This window comes from Saimiri boliviensis, chromosome 15 (genome assembly GCF_048565385.1).
Source record: "Saimiri boliviensis isolate mSaiBol1 chromosome 15, mSaiBol1.pri, whole genome shotgun sequence".
Taxonomy (NCBI): domain Eukaryota; kingdom Metazoa; phylum Chordata; class Mammalia; order Primates; family Cebidae; genus Saimiri; species Saimiri boliviensis.
This window is the reverse complement of record NC_133463.1, coordinates 14,133,142-14,146,675: the sequence shown is the minus strand read 5'-3', so window position 1 is coordinate 14,146,675 and position 13,534 is coordinate 14,133,142. Positions and strand designations below refer to the sequence as shown.

At 38.1% G+C, this 13,534-nt stretch overlaps 1 protein-coding gene across 1 annotated transcript in view; it reads right to left on the bottom strand.

Annotated features, from left to right (window-relative positions):
* The window catches only part of CLVS1 (clavesin 1), a 213,706-nt gene extending 200,902 nt beyond the window's left edge, over positions 1–12,804 (bottom strand). The window contains exons 1-2 of the mRNA XM_003935524.4: positions 12,631–12,804; positions 529–1,134 (exon numbers count right to left, since the gene is read on the bottom strand). Coding sequence (XP_003935573.1) covers positions 529–983 — 455 coding nt within the window. The 5' untranslated portion in view covers positions 984–1,134; positions 12,631–12,804. The remainder of the gene's footprint in view (positions 1–528; positions 1,135–12,630) is intronic.
* Between the last annotated feature and the right edge of the window lie 730 nt (positions 12,805–13,534).

The window sequence follows — 13,534 nt, the reverse complement described above, 5'->3', positions numbered from 1 at the left end:
GAGAAAGATGATGTTTTCAGTTTGAGATATGTCAAGTTTAAGGTTCCTTATAGGTCTTTCAGGGAGGAAGGTCTAACAGGTATCTGGTTAGAAATATCTGGTACTCAGGAGAAATACAGGTTATTCAAGTTATGGAGAGGATCCAAGAAATTATTTTATGCATTGAAAATACTTGATATTAAGCCACTACTGAATCTATTTTTTTGCTGTTATTAAAGATGAGAACACCAAATACAGAATATACAGTTCTTCTAAAAGACCCACCTTCAATTTTACTAAAGTGAATGACCCACTTTGATGAACAGAATAATAACTTCCAAGGTCTCTTACAACGCTAATGTTATGATTCTATTCTTCATCTGGAATTGCCTTTTGAGGACAGCACACCTGTGGCCTTAAATCTTCCTTGGTGAACATGTGAAATTGTTTTAAATGAAAGTTCATTACATGTAAAGCCATACAAACCCAAACATGCAGTGACGATGCTTACGCAAAGAAAAACCAAGTAAAGACACTATCTACATTTACCTACTCTGATCCCAATTGGCTGCAAACAGCAAAAGAATCTTCCTGCCGTAATGGTCTCGGTTTTCCAGCACCCCGGGGAACCCATCGATCAGAGCCCTCTTAATGCCGGGATCATCTGCCTTGAAGTTTTTGAACATGTCCAGGTTTAGCTGGCGGTACTGGAAATACTGAGCCAGGAGTCTAAAGGCATCCGCTTGGTGAAACTTCCTGGCTCGGAGGAATCTCAGGATGAAGGCATCATCTGTACGTAAAAATCCAATGTCAGGCCTGGTGATGATCATGTCCCTGACTTGCTGAATATCCTGATGTAAAACATCTGGGTTTTCATTCAGTTCCAGGCGAGCTTTCTCTATAGTCTCTGGACTGAGTCCAGCCTGTAAATGGGTCATCTTGGCCAAATCTCCGTTCCAAGTGTTTAACTTCTGATATTTTGGAAGAAGAGAGATTGGTCCCATTCACCTGATGGTCTGCTGAAAATGTGGCCCATTCAACAGTGTCTTACTACAAGACTGCCCTGGAACAGACAAATAGAGGGTCTTCTTTCACATTCAGGCCCTATGTGGTGGTGTCCATCCAAAAGAGAAGCAAAACTGAGGCCATTGCTTACTGAAAAACAAATACACACAAAAGAAACAAAACAGAGATGATACAAAGAAAGTCTGGGCAAATTAATTGGAGCTTAGACAGAAAAACAGTATATTAGGTTGCGTGTCTGATTACATCAGGTAACCAAAGAACAAATGATAAATTATCCTTAAAATGGGGTATTGAGCATAAGTTGAGTATAGACAACTTGAATACCTAATATGCAAATATTTGAAATATCTTTGGGAACGTTTTAGTTCCATTGACCAGTTAACATAATAGTGCCTGACCAGATTAGCAATAGAGTGCACTTTTATTAATTACCTTAAGAAAATGTGAGAGGAGAGGATACTTCTCTGTGACAGCATGCTTTATGGGACCCCTCACAGGCTTAGATATGGCAAAGAAATTATAGCTATGGTACAATTTACTGCTTCCCATTGGCCTCTTTTCTCAAACAGAAGTATCTTTCACAGAAATGCTCCTTCCCCCACTTTTTAAAAGCCAGCCATTTGTATCTTGACTATAAAAAAGCTTTCCCTGTTTTAACCCCACCGGTGTTTGTGACTCACAGGAGTCCTCCACCAGTGTGTGTGAAGGGTGGGGATGGGGACAGACTTATGGCTGGAAGCTTGACCTCTAATAATCAAATTCAACAACTGGCAAGGAGGCTCACAGGGACATTTACAAATGACTTTATTATTTGCATTTGCCATTCTTTTACTAGGAAGGCAAGAGGGACTTGAGACTGTTGGTTGGCTCTTCACTCAACCCACTATCCATATGAGTTTAAAAATTCTTCCGTTGTATATAACCTGTCTGTTCTCCTATGATGCTGTTTTACTTATAATTATATTTTAATCCACTCAGATACATCCTTTATGATTTCTCCACCAAAATGGTATACAGAAAAACACCCATAGTGTTTGCATCTTATTTTAAATATAAATGCTTAAACTCTCGCAGACATCTGTTTGGTCTAAGCTGGAAGTTCCAAAAATCAGAAGACACACTAGGTATACATAAACTTAGAGGCACATATTTTTTCTAGCTTTCCTAAGTCAATCTTATCTGCAATAAGAGGTAGAATATTTACTCCCAATGTAATCATTATTGTTAAAACTTTATCATACAAAATAAATGATGGTTCTTTTGCTTAATTTAGGACTAACAATAATTTAAGAGAGACAATCAGCCCGCATATTTCTACTTTACATTGTCTTTGGATATGGAGGAGATAAAAGCCAGTTTAAGTAACTGGTATTCATTTTCAAGATAATAATAAAAATAATTTTATTTATAAAATGTCGGTTTCGTAAAGTAACTTGTAAGAAAATAGTATTTAGCTCTGTGATATTCTGTAAGAAACCTAAGAGTCTTACTTCTCACTGATTTGGAGGACTCATAATAGTAAAGGAAAATAGTGTTACAAACGATTCCCAGTATTGGAAGAAATTTCAAAACCTATTAGTTTAATGCCCACCTGATGTTAAAATTCCTTCTCTGACAGCCCTTTCGGAAAGCAGCCTCGCCCAAAGTCTTCCTTCTCCAGTTCTTCCCTACACTCATTGCAATCTATTTTTGACATGCTGCTGAAACTGCTCATACCAATCAATGACATGGATGTTGACATAACTTATTATCCAAACTTAGGCACTACAGGGTGCTAATAATAATGATGGCAGAACAATGGCTTCCAAGCAAACTCAGACAGATGGTCATTCTACCAGTGAATGTCATTTCTGCTACTATAGCAAATAAACTTCAGCACCTACTGTAGGTGAGCACTCTCATTATTTGATGTTGACTACATCACCCTTCTTAGACCTCCTCCTCCCATTTTCCCGTTTTTTTCGGTGATTCCATTTACCCTTCATTTGCCACCTAGCCCTTTGTCCCTCCCTCTACATCTTCTCTTTCCATGCTCACATCTTCAATGTTAGTATTTTCCAAGATGCTGCCCCCATGCTCCCCCATCTACAACTTCAGTCCGTAGCTCCCTCCTGATCTTCAGGCTGCACATCCTACATCCTACTGAACATCTCCACTTATTTGACTCACAGACAACACAAACTCAGTATGTTCAAAACTGAGCTAATCATAGTTCCTCACACTGAATTTGCTCCTCTGCCATTGTCTTTTAGTAAATGACATAATCATCAAAGCAGTTTCCCATGCTGGAAACTGTGGACTCAACTATTATTCCACCTCTCTCTTATCGCCCACTACCAGGCAATCACATTCATAACATTTTTCAAATTTGCCCAATTATTTCCATCCCCATAATCACTGTCTTTATTTATACTGCATTACTACTCATCTGTTTAGTCCTGCAACATTCTCCCTATTGGTACCCTTGCTGTCAGTCCTTTCTCTGCATTTCAATCCATTCTCTGTATTACAGTTGAAATATGCTCATGTCACTCCTTTATTAACACCTATCATTAGCATCTAGTTTTCCTAGGATAAAGTATAAAACTATGTAGCATGGTTTTAAGACCTTTCACTTTCTGGTCCCTTTATAACTCTCCAGATTTATTGTCTGATCATGCAGCCATTGGTAGTTTCTTCGCACCTTTGTGTGCCTTGGTAAAAACTCTCCCTCTCCCTATCTCTCTCCCTCTCTCTCAAATGACCACTAATTGACTCCTCTTCGCCCGTCACAAGTCCACTTGAAACTCATTTCCCCAGGAAACCCTTCCTGACCTTCAGAGGTCACAGTAGTCCCACATCCCTGACCACACCATATTCTATTGCCATTTTCCTTTCTCTCATTTTATCCAGAACACCTGACAGAGAAGGACTGGATTTAATTCATACAGGGCATGGCCCAAAGAGGGTCTGCTCCATTAGCAGAGTGACTTCATTGCATTCACCACCACATCCTCAGTGCCTAGCACAGTGGCTGCCATGAAGTAGATGCTCAGTAAATAGACCTAGAATACGTGAATAAAGAAAGTAGTTAAAATGTTTGAATGAATGAATAAGTGTATCAGTACCTCCAAGACAGTTTATTCTTAAGTGAGGTGTTGCAGCTAATTGATTAATGTCTTTGCTCATCTACAAAGTATTTTGTTTTTCCTGGAGAATTTAGTCTAAGTACATTGTGCTTCAGATTCTCACCTCCCTAAAGCATGCCAGGTGATGTTCACAGTCCCAAGCCACAGAGCACAGTGCATAAAGCACAAAGCATAGCAATGGCTCATTCCCTACAGAAGATTTAAAGCTTGGAGCAAGTTACTTATCTTATAGTTCAGGGAACTCAACAATGTTTCTGAGATAAATTACTATGGGTTCAAAAGGAAAGTTGAGATTGCATTTTTCATAGCCTGCTTCCACATATAGCTATGCATCCAATCTATAATATCTGACACAAATTTGCTTCAATCTATATCTTTATTCTGTGCTCAGCATACAGTAGAAGCTTCTGGGGAGAATACTCAAGCCAGGGTCACTGGGCGTTATAACTTAGGATAACATAGATATTTTCTGTTAAAGGCAAATTCTTCATACCAGAAGTCTGAATAGGCTGCTACTTAAATAACAACTTCAATTGATAATATTTAAGGCACTAGAAAGGCTATATGAAGAATGTTCACCAGGCTATAGTGTTTGCATTTGACTATAATATTTTGTTCACATAAAGGACTTGGTTCTCTTTCAGCTTTTCCAAGTTATAAATGAACACATTGAACTTGTATCACATGAAGAACTGGAAATGATTTTCTGTGCTGGTGGTATTAATAATAATACCTATTATTTATTATAGCTATTTATTATACCCTAGGCATTTGCAGACTCTCTTTTTATAGACTACAGTATCTAATCCTCAGAACAACTGTATGAAATGAGTATAGTATTGTCTTCATTTTTCAAATGTGGAAACTAAGGCATATAGAGAGGTTAAATGGCTACCCAAAATTACACAGCCACTAAGGGGCAGAAACTGGATTGGGCCCAAAGTAATCTTTCTCTGAACCCATGCTCTTTACTGTTTTGCTGTTTTCTTATGTGTGGCAGAGAGGTTCTATTATTTATGATTTAAGACCCATGTGACCATCTGCAAGTCTCAAAACCTCACTCTGGTTCCCTAAACTTCCTTTTAATCTTACCGTTTGATGAGCCTAAATATGCCAGTGGATAAATAGATTTTCTTGGCTGGCTTAATCCTGTGCCTTACAGCTGTCTGGTTGCCATCTCTTCCACCTTCCTTCATTGGAAGATGACTGTAGCTGTTGAAAACCTAGCTGTCTATGCCTTTTCCAGCTATCACTAATTTTTGCTCTTCATTTAGATATTTCCTTTGGCAAAAATGACACATTAAAGATTACAGATCTTGTCATTCTGTTTGAAGGATTGATTGCCCTGCCTAGCAGAGTGCCAAGCATGGTGTCAGCACTGAAATGTGCTTGATGATCAAAACAGGCCCGTTTAGGCAGATTCATGTGAGCCTCAGAGACCATCTCCCCCCAGTGCGGTTTATTACCAGATGATTCTGTATTTGGAGACCATTTCAAATGCATGGAGAGTAATTCATAAACATTCCCTGGGGAGCGCAAGGTGGAGGATATCTCCTTTTACTCCAATACACACCTTTTCCAGCAAGCCAGAAAATTAGGTAGTGGTATTTTTGTGTAAGAGGGAGGAAAGAAGAGTATCCATATTATAATATTTAAAATCATGTCATCTGTAGATTCTAGTTTTATATTTTATCTCAAGTTTCCATTAGAAAAAAATCTGTATATTTTTCCTCATACAGAATTTAGTCTTAAGAAAGTGCATCTACAAACATACACAGTATTCTTTATGAATCAGGGTCTAAGCGTAAAAATACTTTCAGAGAGTATGAAAATCCAAATGAAATCAATTTGGTAATGTTGTGTCTATTATTCTCATTTATTTATTTTGTTATAATCTTTAGAAATGCACATAAAATATATCAGGAAAAAGTCAGAATAATATTAGCAATGCCTTATATAAAAATATGTATATGTATGTGTGTATGTAGTATTTCAAGGCATTTTATATCAATTATCTTTTCTCTTTGTTACAATGATGCTGTGATAGACAGAAGAAAGATAATACCCTGGGAAGAGCTGAGGTGAAATCCTGTGAAATAATGTTAGTGAAACTGCTTCTGAAAGGAAAAAAAAATCTACTTTACATTAACTGTAATATTCTTGTTGATATAATTATGCTGTCTCCAGGTAAATATTTGTGGCACATAACAGCTAAGTCAGATAATGAGCTAGTCTTTAAGTTGGATAACCAACAAATATTCATGGAGTATTAGGTGCTAAGGTCTTTGATTTTATACAATCTAATTTCCATGCCAATCTTTAAAGCTATGTTGTTACTTATTAGATGAAAGGATAAATCTGAGATTCAGATATGGCTGAAAGAACAAAGATTTGCACTCAAACATACTTGTCCCACATTTTGTCCAAGACTCTGCTCTAACTCTCCAAGTAGGTGCTTTCTTTAACATCACTTTGAGTATCAGAGCCCTCACACTCAACTACACTCACACAATAGACACACATCCACATCCTTCCAGTCCTAAAGGACATCATTTAAGAGATGTTGCAAAATTGCCAAAATTTGGGGAGAAAATAGAATACTGTTGTCATGATCAGAAAGATAAAATCTGTAAACCTAAATATTATTTGAAATGTAAGAACATCAATAATGGCTGAACAACACCTCAAATTTGCATGGCTTCTGGGTGTTCTTAGTAATATAAAGAACAATTTTTAAGTATATATAAATTTAAATTAATATAAAAATAAAATAAGAAACTATACCCATTTTTTTTTTGTGGACTTCTCTTACAAGAAAAGAATGAAAAGTTAATCTCCGTGACAACACTTTGTACATGAAAGTCTAACCAACTACTTCATCCATTGGTATGTGTGAAGTTACGTTTCAAATTTTCAATATATACTGAACTGGGTTAACCCTTACAGCTCTTTGCCTTGCTAAAACCTTACTACAAATTTTTAAATTGAATATGCATTTTTACCTAGGAATGCCAGAGGAATTTTTATACTGAATGAAATAAAAATAAATGCTGCTGATACATCCGAACCAAAACTGAAAATCATAGTGACCAAAAATCTTTCTAAGTGCAACTCTATTTGAAATCTTTCTTGAAAGATAATACACTCCCTCACACACAGGCTATTGAACCTACACTTAAATCTTAGAGGCTGGTTGATTACATGTTCCATGGTGCTGACCAAAAGGAGTCTTTTTTTTTTCCAGTTGATGAATTTTCAATTGGCCATTATGGTTTGTAGGAGTTCTGCATGAGTACTGGCTAAGGATCATGAGACCTGCAGTTAACAAAGTGACCCTGAATTCATTGACTTTCTTTAAATGTTAGACAACCTACAGGTATGACCTATCTGTAGTAGGGACAGGGAGAGCAGTATGGAAGGACAGAGAGGAGACTCTAAACTATCTGAAAGTTTGGTGTGACTAGAATTTATCCTGTGCTTCACAGCCCACCTTCCATCACGTTTAGCTCAGTCCTAGCCTAGCACTAACTCTTGCCACGTAAATACTCATTGTGCTGACTCCCTTGGCTCCCTTTAAAACAGCAGAAAAGCACGCAATCATTTGCTCCCATTTGCTCCTGCTCTTAAGAAATGCTAAAAGTAGATTGAAATAAGCTCCATCAGAGTAAAGACACTGAAAACCTGTAACGAAAATAGATGCCAGGACAGAATTAGAATACACTTTGACTCAGGGAAGATGGACCCATGTGACAGAGAATTCTTGAACCATTTTGCAGTTTTCTTCGGGACAAATAATGCAAGAAGTTGATGGGGAAGCCAACCTATAGAGAAAGTATGGGATTTTTGTTCCTTCTCACTGTGTTTGAGAGAAAAAGTCTTTAACTGAAGTAGCATTTACCTTACACCTCAGTGTATTTTAAATAAAGAAAATATATAGGGAAAAAATTGTAGAGACATAGAACATTAGATTGGGATGTTTCATAGGCTATTCAACTATCTCCATAAGAAGTCATTGGCAGTTGATACTCCCATTTTTAAAACAGATTGGTTTTAAAACAGATTGGTGCTTCTTCGGGTTATCAATGGGAAGAGAAAGAAAAACAAAACAAAACAAAAAAACACTTGACCCCTCTATCATCAAAGGGAAAGAGCATTTCTCTAAGAATAGAGTCTTTTTTTTTTTAAGAGGACATAATGGAATGTAAGAAAGGCAGAACTCACCCCAAAATGACCATTAACTCTCTCTGCCCCCTTTTCTACTAAATGTTTTCCCAGCAGATCCATGTAACTGTGACCCTTCTGGATGTGACTGCACAGGCAATGGCAGCAGCAGGAATCACAGCTAAGAAAACTGCCTTGGAAAAGTAAAGCACAGGAGCAAGCTTAAGAGTGAGGTGAGAGGAAAGAGGCTATTTTTATAACTTTCTCCTCAATTAGAAATAGAAATTCTGAGCTCTTATTGCCTCAGAGCATGGGTGGTTTTTGTTTTGTTTTAGAATGAGTGTCATTATTTAATAGTCAGATATAAAAGTGAGAATGTTTAAAAAGAAAACTTTTCTCTGCCCTTGCTTCTCAAAGGGTAGTCCACACATCAGCAATGGCAGCAGCACCCAGAAGCTTGTTAGCGACAGCGTGTCAGGACTTACCTAGGCCTCCTGAATGGGTAACAGAATCCCCAGGCAATTTCCGTGCAAATTAATGTTTGAGAAAAGCTGGTCTGAAGGATTTATAATGACCCAGAGGGGTTGAGAGGTAGGTTAATTGCCTCTGAGGCCAGAACTCACACTGTCTGTGGACAGCCCTACTATACTGTCCAAGAGGAACATAAAAGCACCCAAAATGTGTTCTTTACCTAAGGAGCAATGACACTCATAATAGCTTATCGGATCACCCAGTTAATTACTCTCACTATGTTTGCATGCTCTATATATCAACCACAAAAGAAGAAAGGGAGAAAAAGAGGAAAATTTAGAGAGAGGGAGGGAAAGAAGCAGCGGAGAAGAGAAAAAGAAATGAGAAACATCTTACATGTTTTGTTTATTTTGTTTTGACCACACGTTAAAGAAGGTTTTTATGTATGGTTCCTGTAATTTAACATCCACCCCCATCACACTATTCCCAGGCCCATAACTTGCCTCCTACTTCCTCCAAAACTATAAAATAATGAACATTGAATAAGCTATGTAAATGACACACATAAATGTATGGAACTTTGCCTAAGACCTTTGATACTATTTAAGAAGCATAGATGGAAAAGGAGTCATCAGTGGTATGCACAATATTCGGGAACTGGAGATTTGGCTAAAAGCATCCTGGAAACAAGAGCAGAGCATCTCAAACATATGTGGAGAAATTTCTGCTGGCTCAGGAAGCAGGAAAGCACACAGGAAATTAGCCTACCACAAGGAAAACTTTCTCTGATAATCCCTGTCACAGAACAGGTGCATAAAGCTAGAGAGCCTAGGGCAACCTGACCTGAGAAGATATAAAAAAGGGCTGTGGGAGGCATCAAAGATAGGGAAGAATAATGAACTTATTATCTAAATAAATGAAAGCTTTTTATGGGGCAGGGGATATTTGACCAGTTCATTTTCAATCCATAAAGAATCAAGCAAAAGAACATAAAGTTCCCTTAAGCTAAGAAAAACTTAGACTGGCAATTAAGCATAGTTTCAATAAAGAGATACAACATCAGTTAGAGGTTGCAGAATTGTCAAAATTCACACTGTGGACCTTCTCCTGAAACAACTTTATTCCAGTAATATCTGGATAAAATGAACAGTAATCAAAACAAGCAACATTTGGGAGAAGGTCGAAAAGAAGGTGTCTCTTGGCAATGTTGAGGACGTATTTCTGGACTGAGTGCATACAGTCAAGCTTTATATTTTGTATGCTCATTCTCCTGTGCTGCCTCCTCTGTCTGAGTCACTGTGTAACGGGAACAGTAGAGAAGATCAAAGTCAGCCTGGATCCATTTACTAAGGACGGAAGACTCTGCTATCAGGGAGTATGTAAAGTTGTAAATAGACTTCTGAGGGATAATAAAGTGCCTTTCTTTGTTTAAAAAACAAAACCTTCAGAAGTGAGCAGGCACTGTCAATTCTGAAGAGTTCAAGACTTTGCCTTTTGGGAAATGAAAGATCTTCCAGCTTTGTACTATGCAATTCTAAAATGATGCACTTTTCTATGAGCCTGTCTACAAAAATATAGGATGACACTCTGCTGGAAAAACGTTTTCTGTTTACCTTTAAATTCATTACAAAAATGCGTGATTTCTGTTATTGAAAATATTTTTAAAGGCAAAATAGCTCTCAATAGAAAACATTTAAGTAAGGAAGCCAGGATACTGGCATTCTATAAAAATTAATAAGCTCAGCATAACATTTCAGTCAGGAAAAGTCATTGCTTACAGACAGATGCCTGTACATCTCACTGAAACAGCATTGTTTTAAAATTTCCCCAGCCCCAAGAGATTGTATTAAGCACAGGAAAAGAGAAGCTCTAGAGGCACTGGATTCCTGGCCTGCATTTCTGGTGTGAAGCAGCTAGAATTGGCAACATGTACACTTTTAAAAAATGTCTGAGCTGAACCATTCTTTGCAGACAGAAAAGGGAGTTTTAAGAATCTCCTTTTTCATGGACTTTTAAGAGGTCTTGTTTACTGTGGATATTACCAAACCAAGGAACATTATGTGAATGACCAAATTTTCTTCTGTAAAATCCATTTCACCACAAATTTTGCTGGTTCTCTTGTTTGGGATTCAAAAGTAAATGAATTTTAGAGGCAGGTGGAATTACATCTAAATAATTAGTAGCAGTAATTAACATTTGACACAATGCTACAATTCCTCATTCTTAAAGAGAATTACATATGAATTCTTCCTCAAAACTTCTTCCGGAAGATTCATATTTGTGAATGTCTTTATTTTTGATGGTGCCTATAATGGTGAGCAAGCTGGTTTAGATGAAACTTGCTTCACTGTCTTTAAGAAACAGAACAAATGCACAAGGGCAATTTTAAAATTAAGCTTTTCTGTGCTCTAGTTTAAACTTTCTTGACACATGTGACCTATCATTCCCATTTAAATAACCTCATTTAATTTCATAAAAAATAACTTGTCAAAAAATCCCGATGCTTTATTGCTCAGTAAAAATCAATTAAATGAGCACCCAGCAAAAATTTTTATTTATGACAGGCTCAGGCACTTATTTGCTGGTGCTTTTTAGCTCTTATAAAACAGATGATCCTGGCTAAATCAAACAGGCACTGTGACTTGGGCTTAGACTTTCGGGTTCAAATTAATCAGACATTTGAAAGATGTTCCAACTTCCCTTCAGCCGAGATAGAAAATGATAGCACTCTAAAAGCAGAGTCTGGCAAAACAGAGTTACATAAAATGCCTTTTCAATTTTTGCACTCTATTACCCTTTACTATTATAGGAAAATGGTGTTATCACCTGATTACTGAGAAAGCACATAAAAATCTCGCCTTCCAAATCTGAGCCAGTCCTTGACTAGTGATGAACAAAAGCAAGGCCATCTGCTATGAATATCATTACTACTTTGGCCATTTGGGCAAGGGATCTATCTTCTTTGCTTCAAAGAGAGGTTTAAGATTGGAAAATTGAAATAAGTAGACAGAAAGAAACATTGGAAAAAATAGTTCATTTGAATGAGAGCTCCCTTTCTTAGGCTATCATTATCACCATTTTATTTTTATTATGGCCACAGTTAACCTTTGGGGTCCCTATTTTACAAAACATTTTAGCTTAAAAAAAAAAAACTTAATTCCAGAGTTTCTGCATTAAACACTTAGGAAGGGAAATGGACGTGTGGGTGAATATGAGTCATCAGTCACCCCCACCCTGCTTCCTGGTGATTCTCCATCGGAAAACCAGAAACAGGTTGAGCTTACATTTCTATTTTTCTGGAATCACATTATGCCGTAGGCCATGTTAATTTCCTCAACTAAACAGTCTCTAATCTGCTGAAAGGCAGCTGGCTAACTGCTGGTGTCTGGCAAGTGCCCCATCTGTCCCCTTGCCTGGGGTCTCTCCCTCCTGCCTTCACTTTCCGTTTCTCTCAAACAGGCGTCTCTCTTTGTTTTCTGGGGTTCGTTCACCTGAACTTTCCTTCCTATGTCTGTCAACTTGAGCTCTTTCCCTCTACCCTGCGGACCTTGGGCTTTGTCTAAGTGGCAAGACACAGTTGTGTGACTGTAGTTACCGCGCTAGTGATGGTGGCGATGATGACGGTGATGGTGGGGATGGGGGTGCTGATGGTGTAAGGGGGCGCAGGCTGAGCGGGCGCCGGGAGGAGGGTGGACCGCGGAGGCGGCGGGGAGCGGGGTGCGGAAGGGATGGAGTGCAGAGGGATTGCAGGTGGGAGCTGTCCACATACCGAAGTGCTGAAACGCCGCAGCCATGGCATCGCGCAAGAGGGGGAAAGGCAGGGAGGCTCTGCAAATACAGAGGGGAGAAAAAAGGCAACAAATACCTTCACACGGCCGCCCAGCCTTGCTTTGGGAATGTATTTCTGCAGGTGTCCTCGCTGCTGAACTGGGTGGGTGAGGTCCCCTATTCTGGCAGGTTCGGGCTCAGATTTCTCTAGAAAGCTGTGAATGAGAGCTTGGGCTCCACACGGGGCTGTGATTTTGGTAGGAGGCGTGTGCGCCCGATCTCTGTCCTTCTATACCGAGCCTAGCTTTCCCCTGGGTCCTAAATGCCTCCGTACCACAGCCCTCCCTGGTTCCGTCGAAACCTACCAAGAATTATTTGTAATTTTGTTAACATCTGGGCCAAAAAGTACCGGAGCCATCACTCACAACACAACCTTAAAAATAGAATCTTCAAACGCATTAATGAAAGCGCAAAAGCAGACGTGTGTGCGTGTGTGTGTGTGTGTGTGTGTGTAAAACTGACAGATAAGAAAGTATCACAACCCTATAGAAAAAAAGGATAAATTATTTTACTAACAAGTGGTGTTAAGAAAATAAACTATCTGAAAAGACTCAGATCAAAGTCTCATTTCATCAAAATAAATTACATATAGATGTTTTTATCAAAAACATATAATTTAAAAATATGACTAGAAGAACAGAAATATTTTACTGATCTCAAAATAGGGAAGGTTTTCAAAGCACAAGAGGAATAGAAAACAAAGAAAAAGATCACTAAGCTTGAATGTATAAAGACACTTCTGAACGTCAAAATCTAAAAAAGTAAATACAAATTACCACTTTAAGAAATTGTAGCAAGTAGATGTTTCATACACAAAGTATCACATAAAAGAAAAAACACTAACAGCCTTTTAGAAAAAAAGGATGAATGTTAAATGGCAAATAATTCACAGAAGAAATGGGAACGCATAATAAACACATTTTTAATATCAATCTCACTTG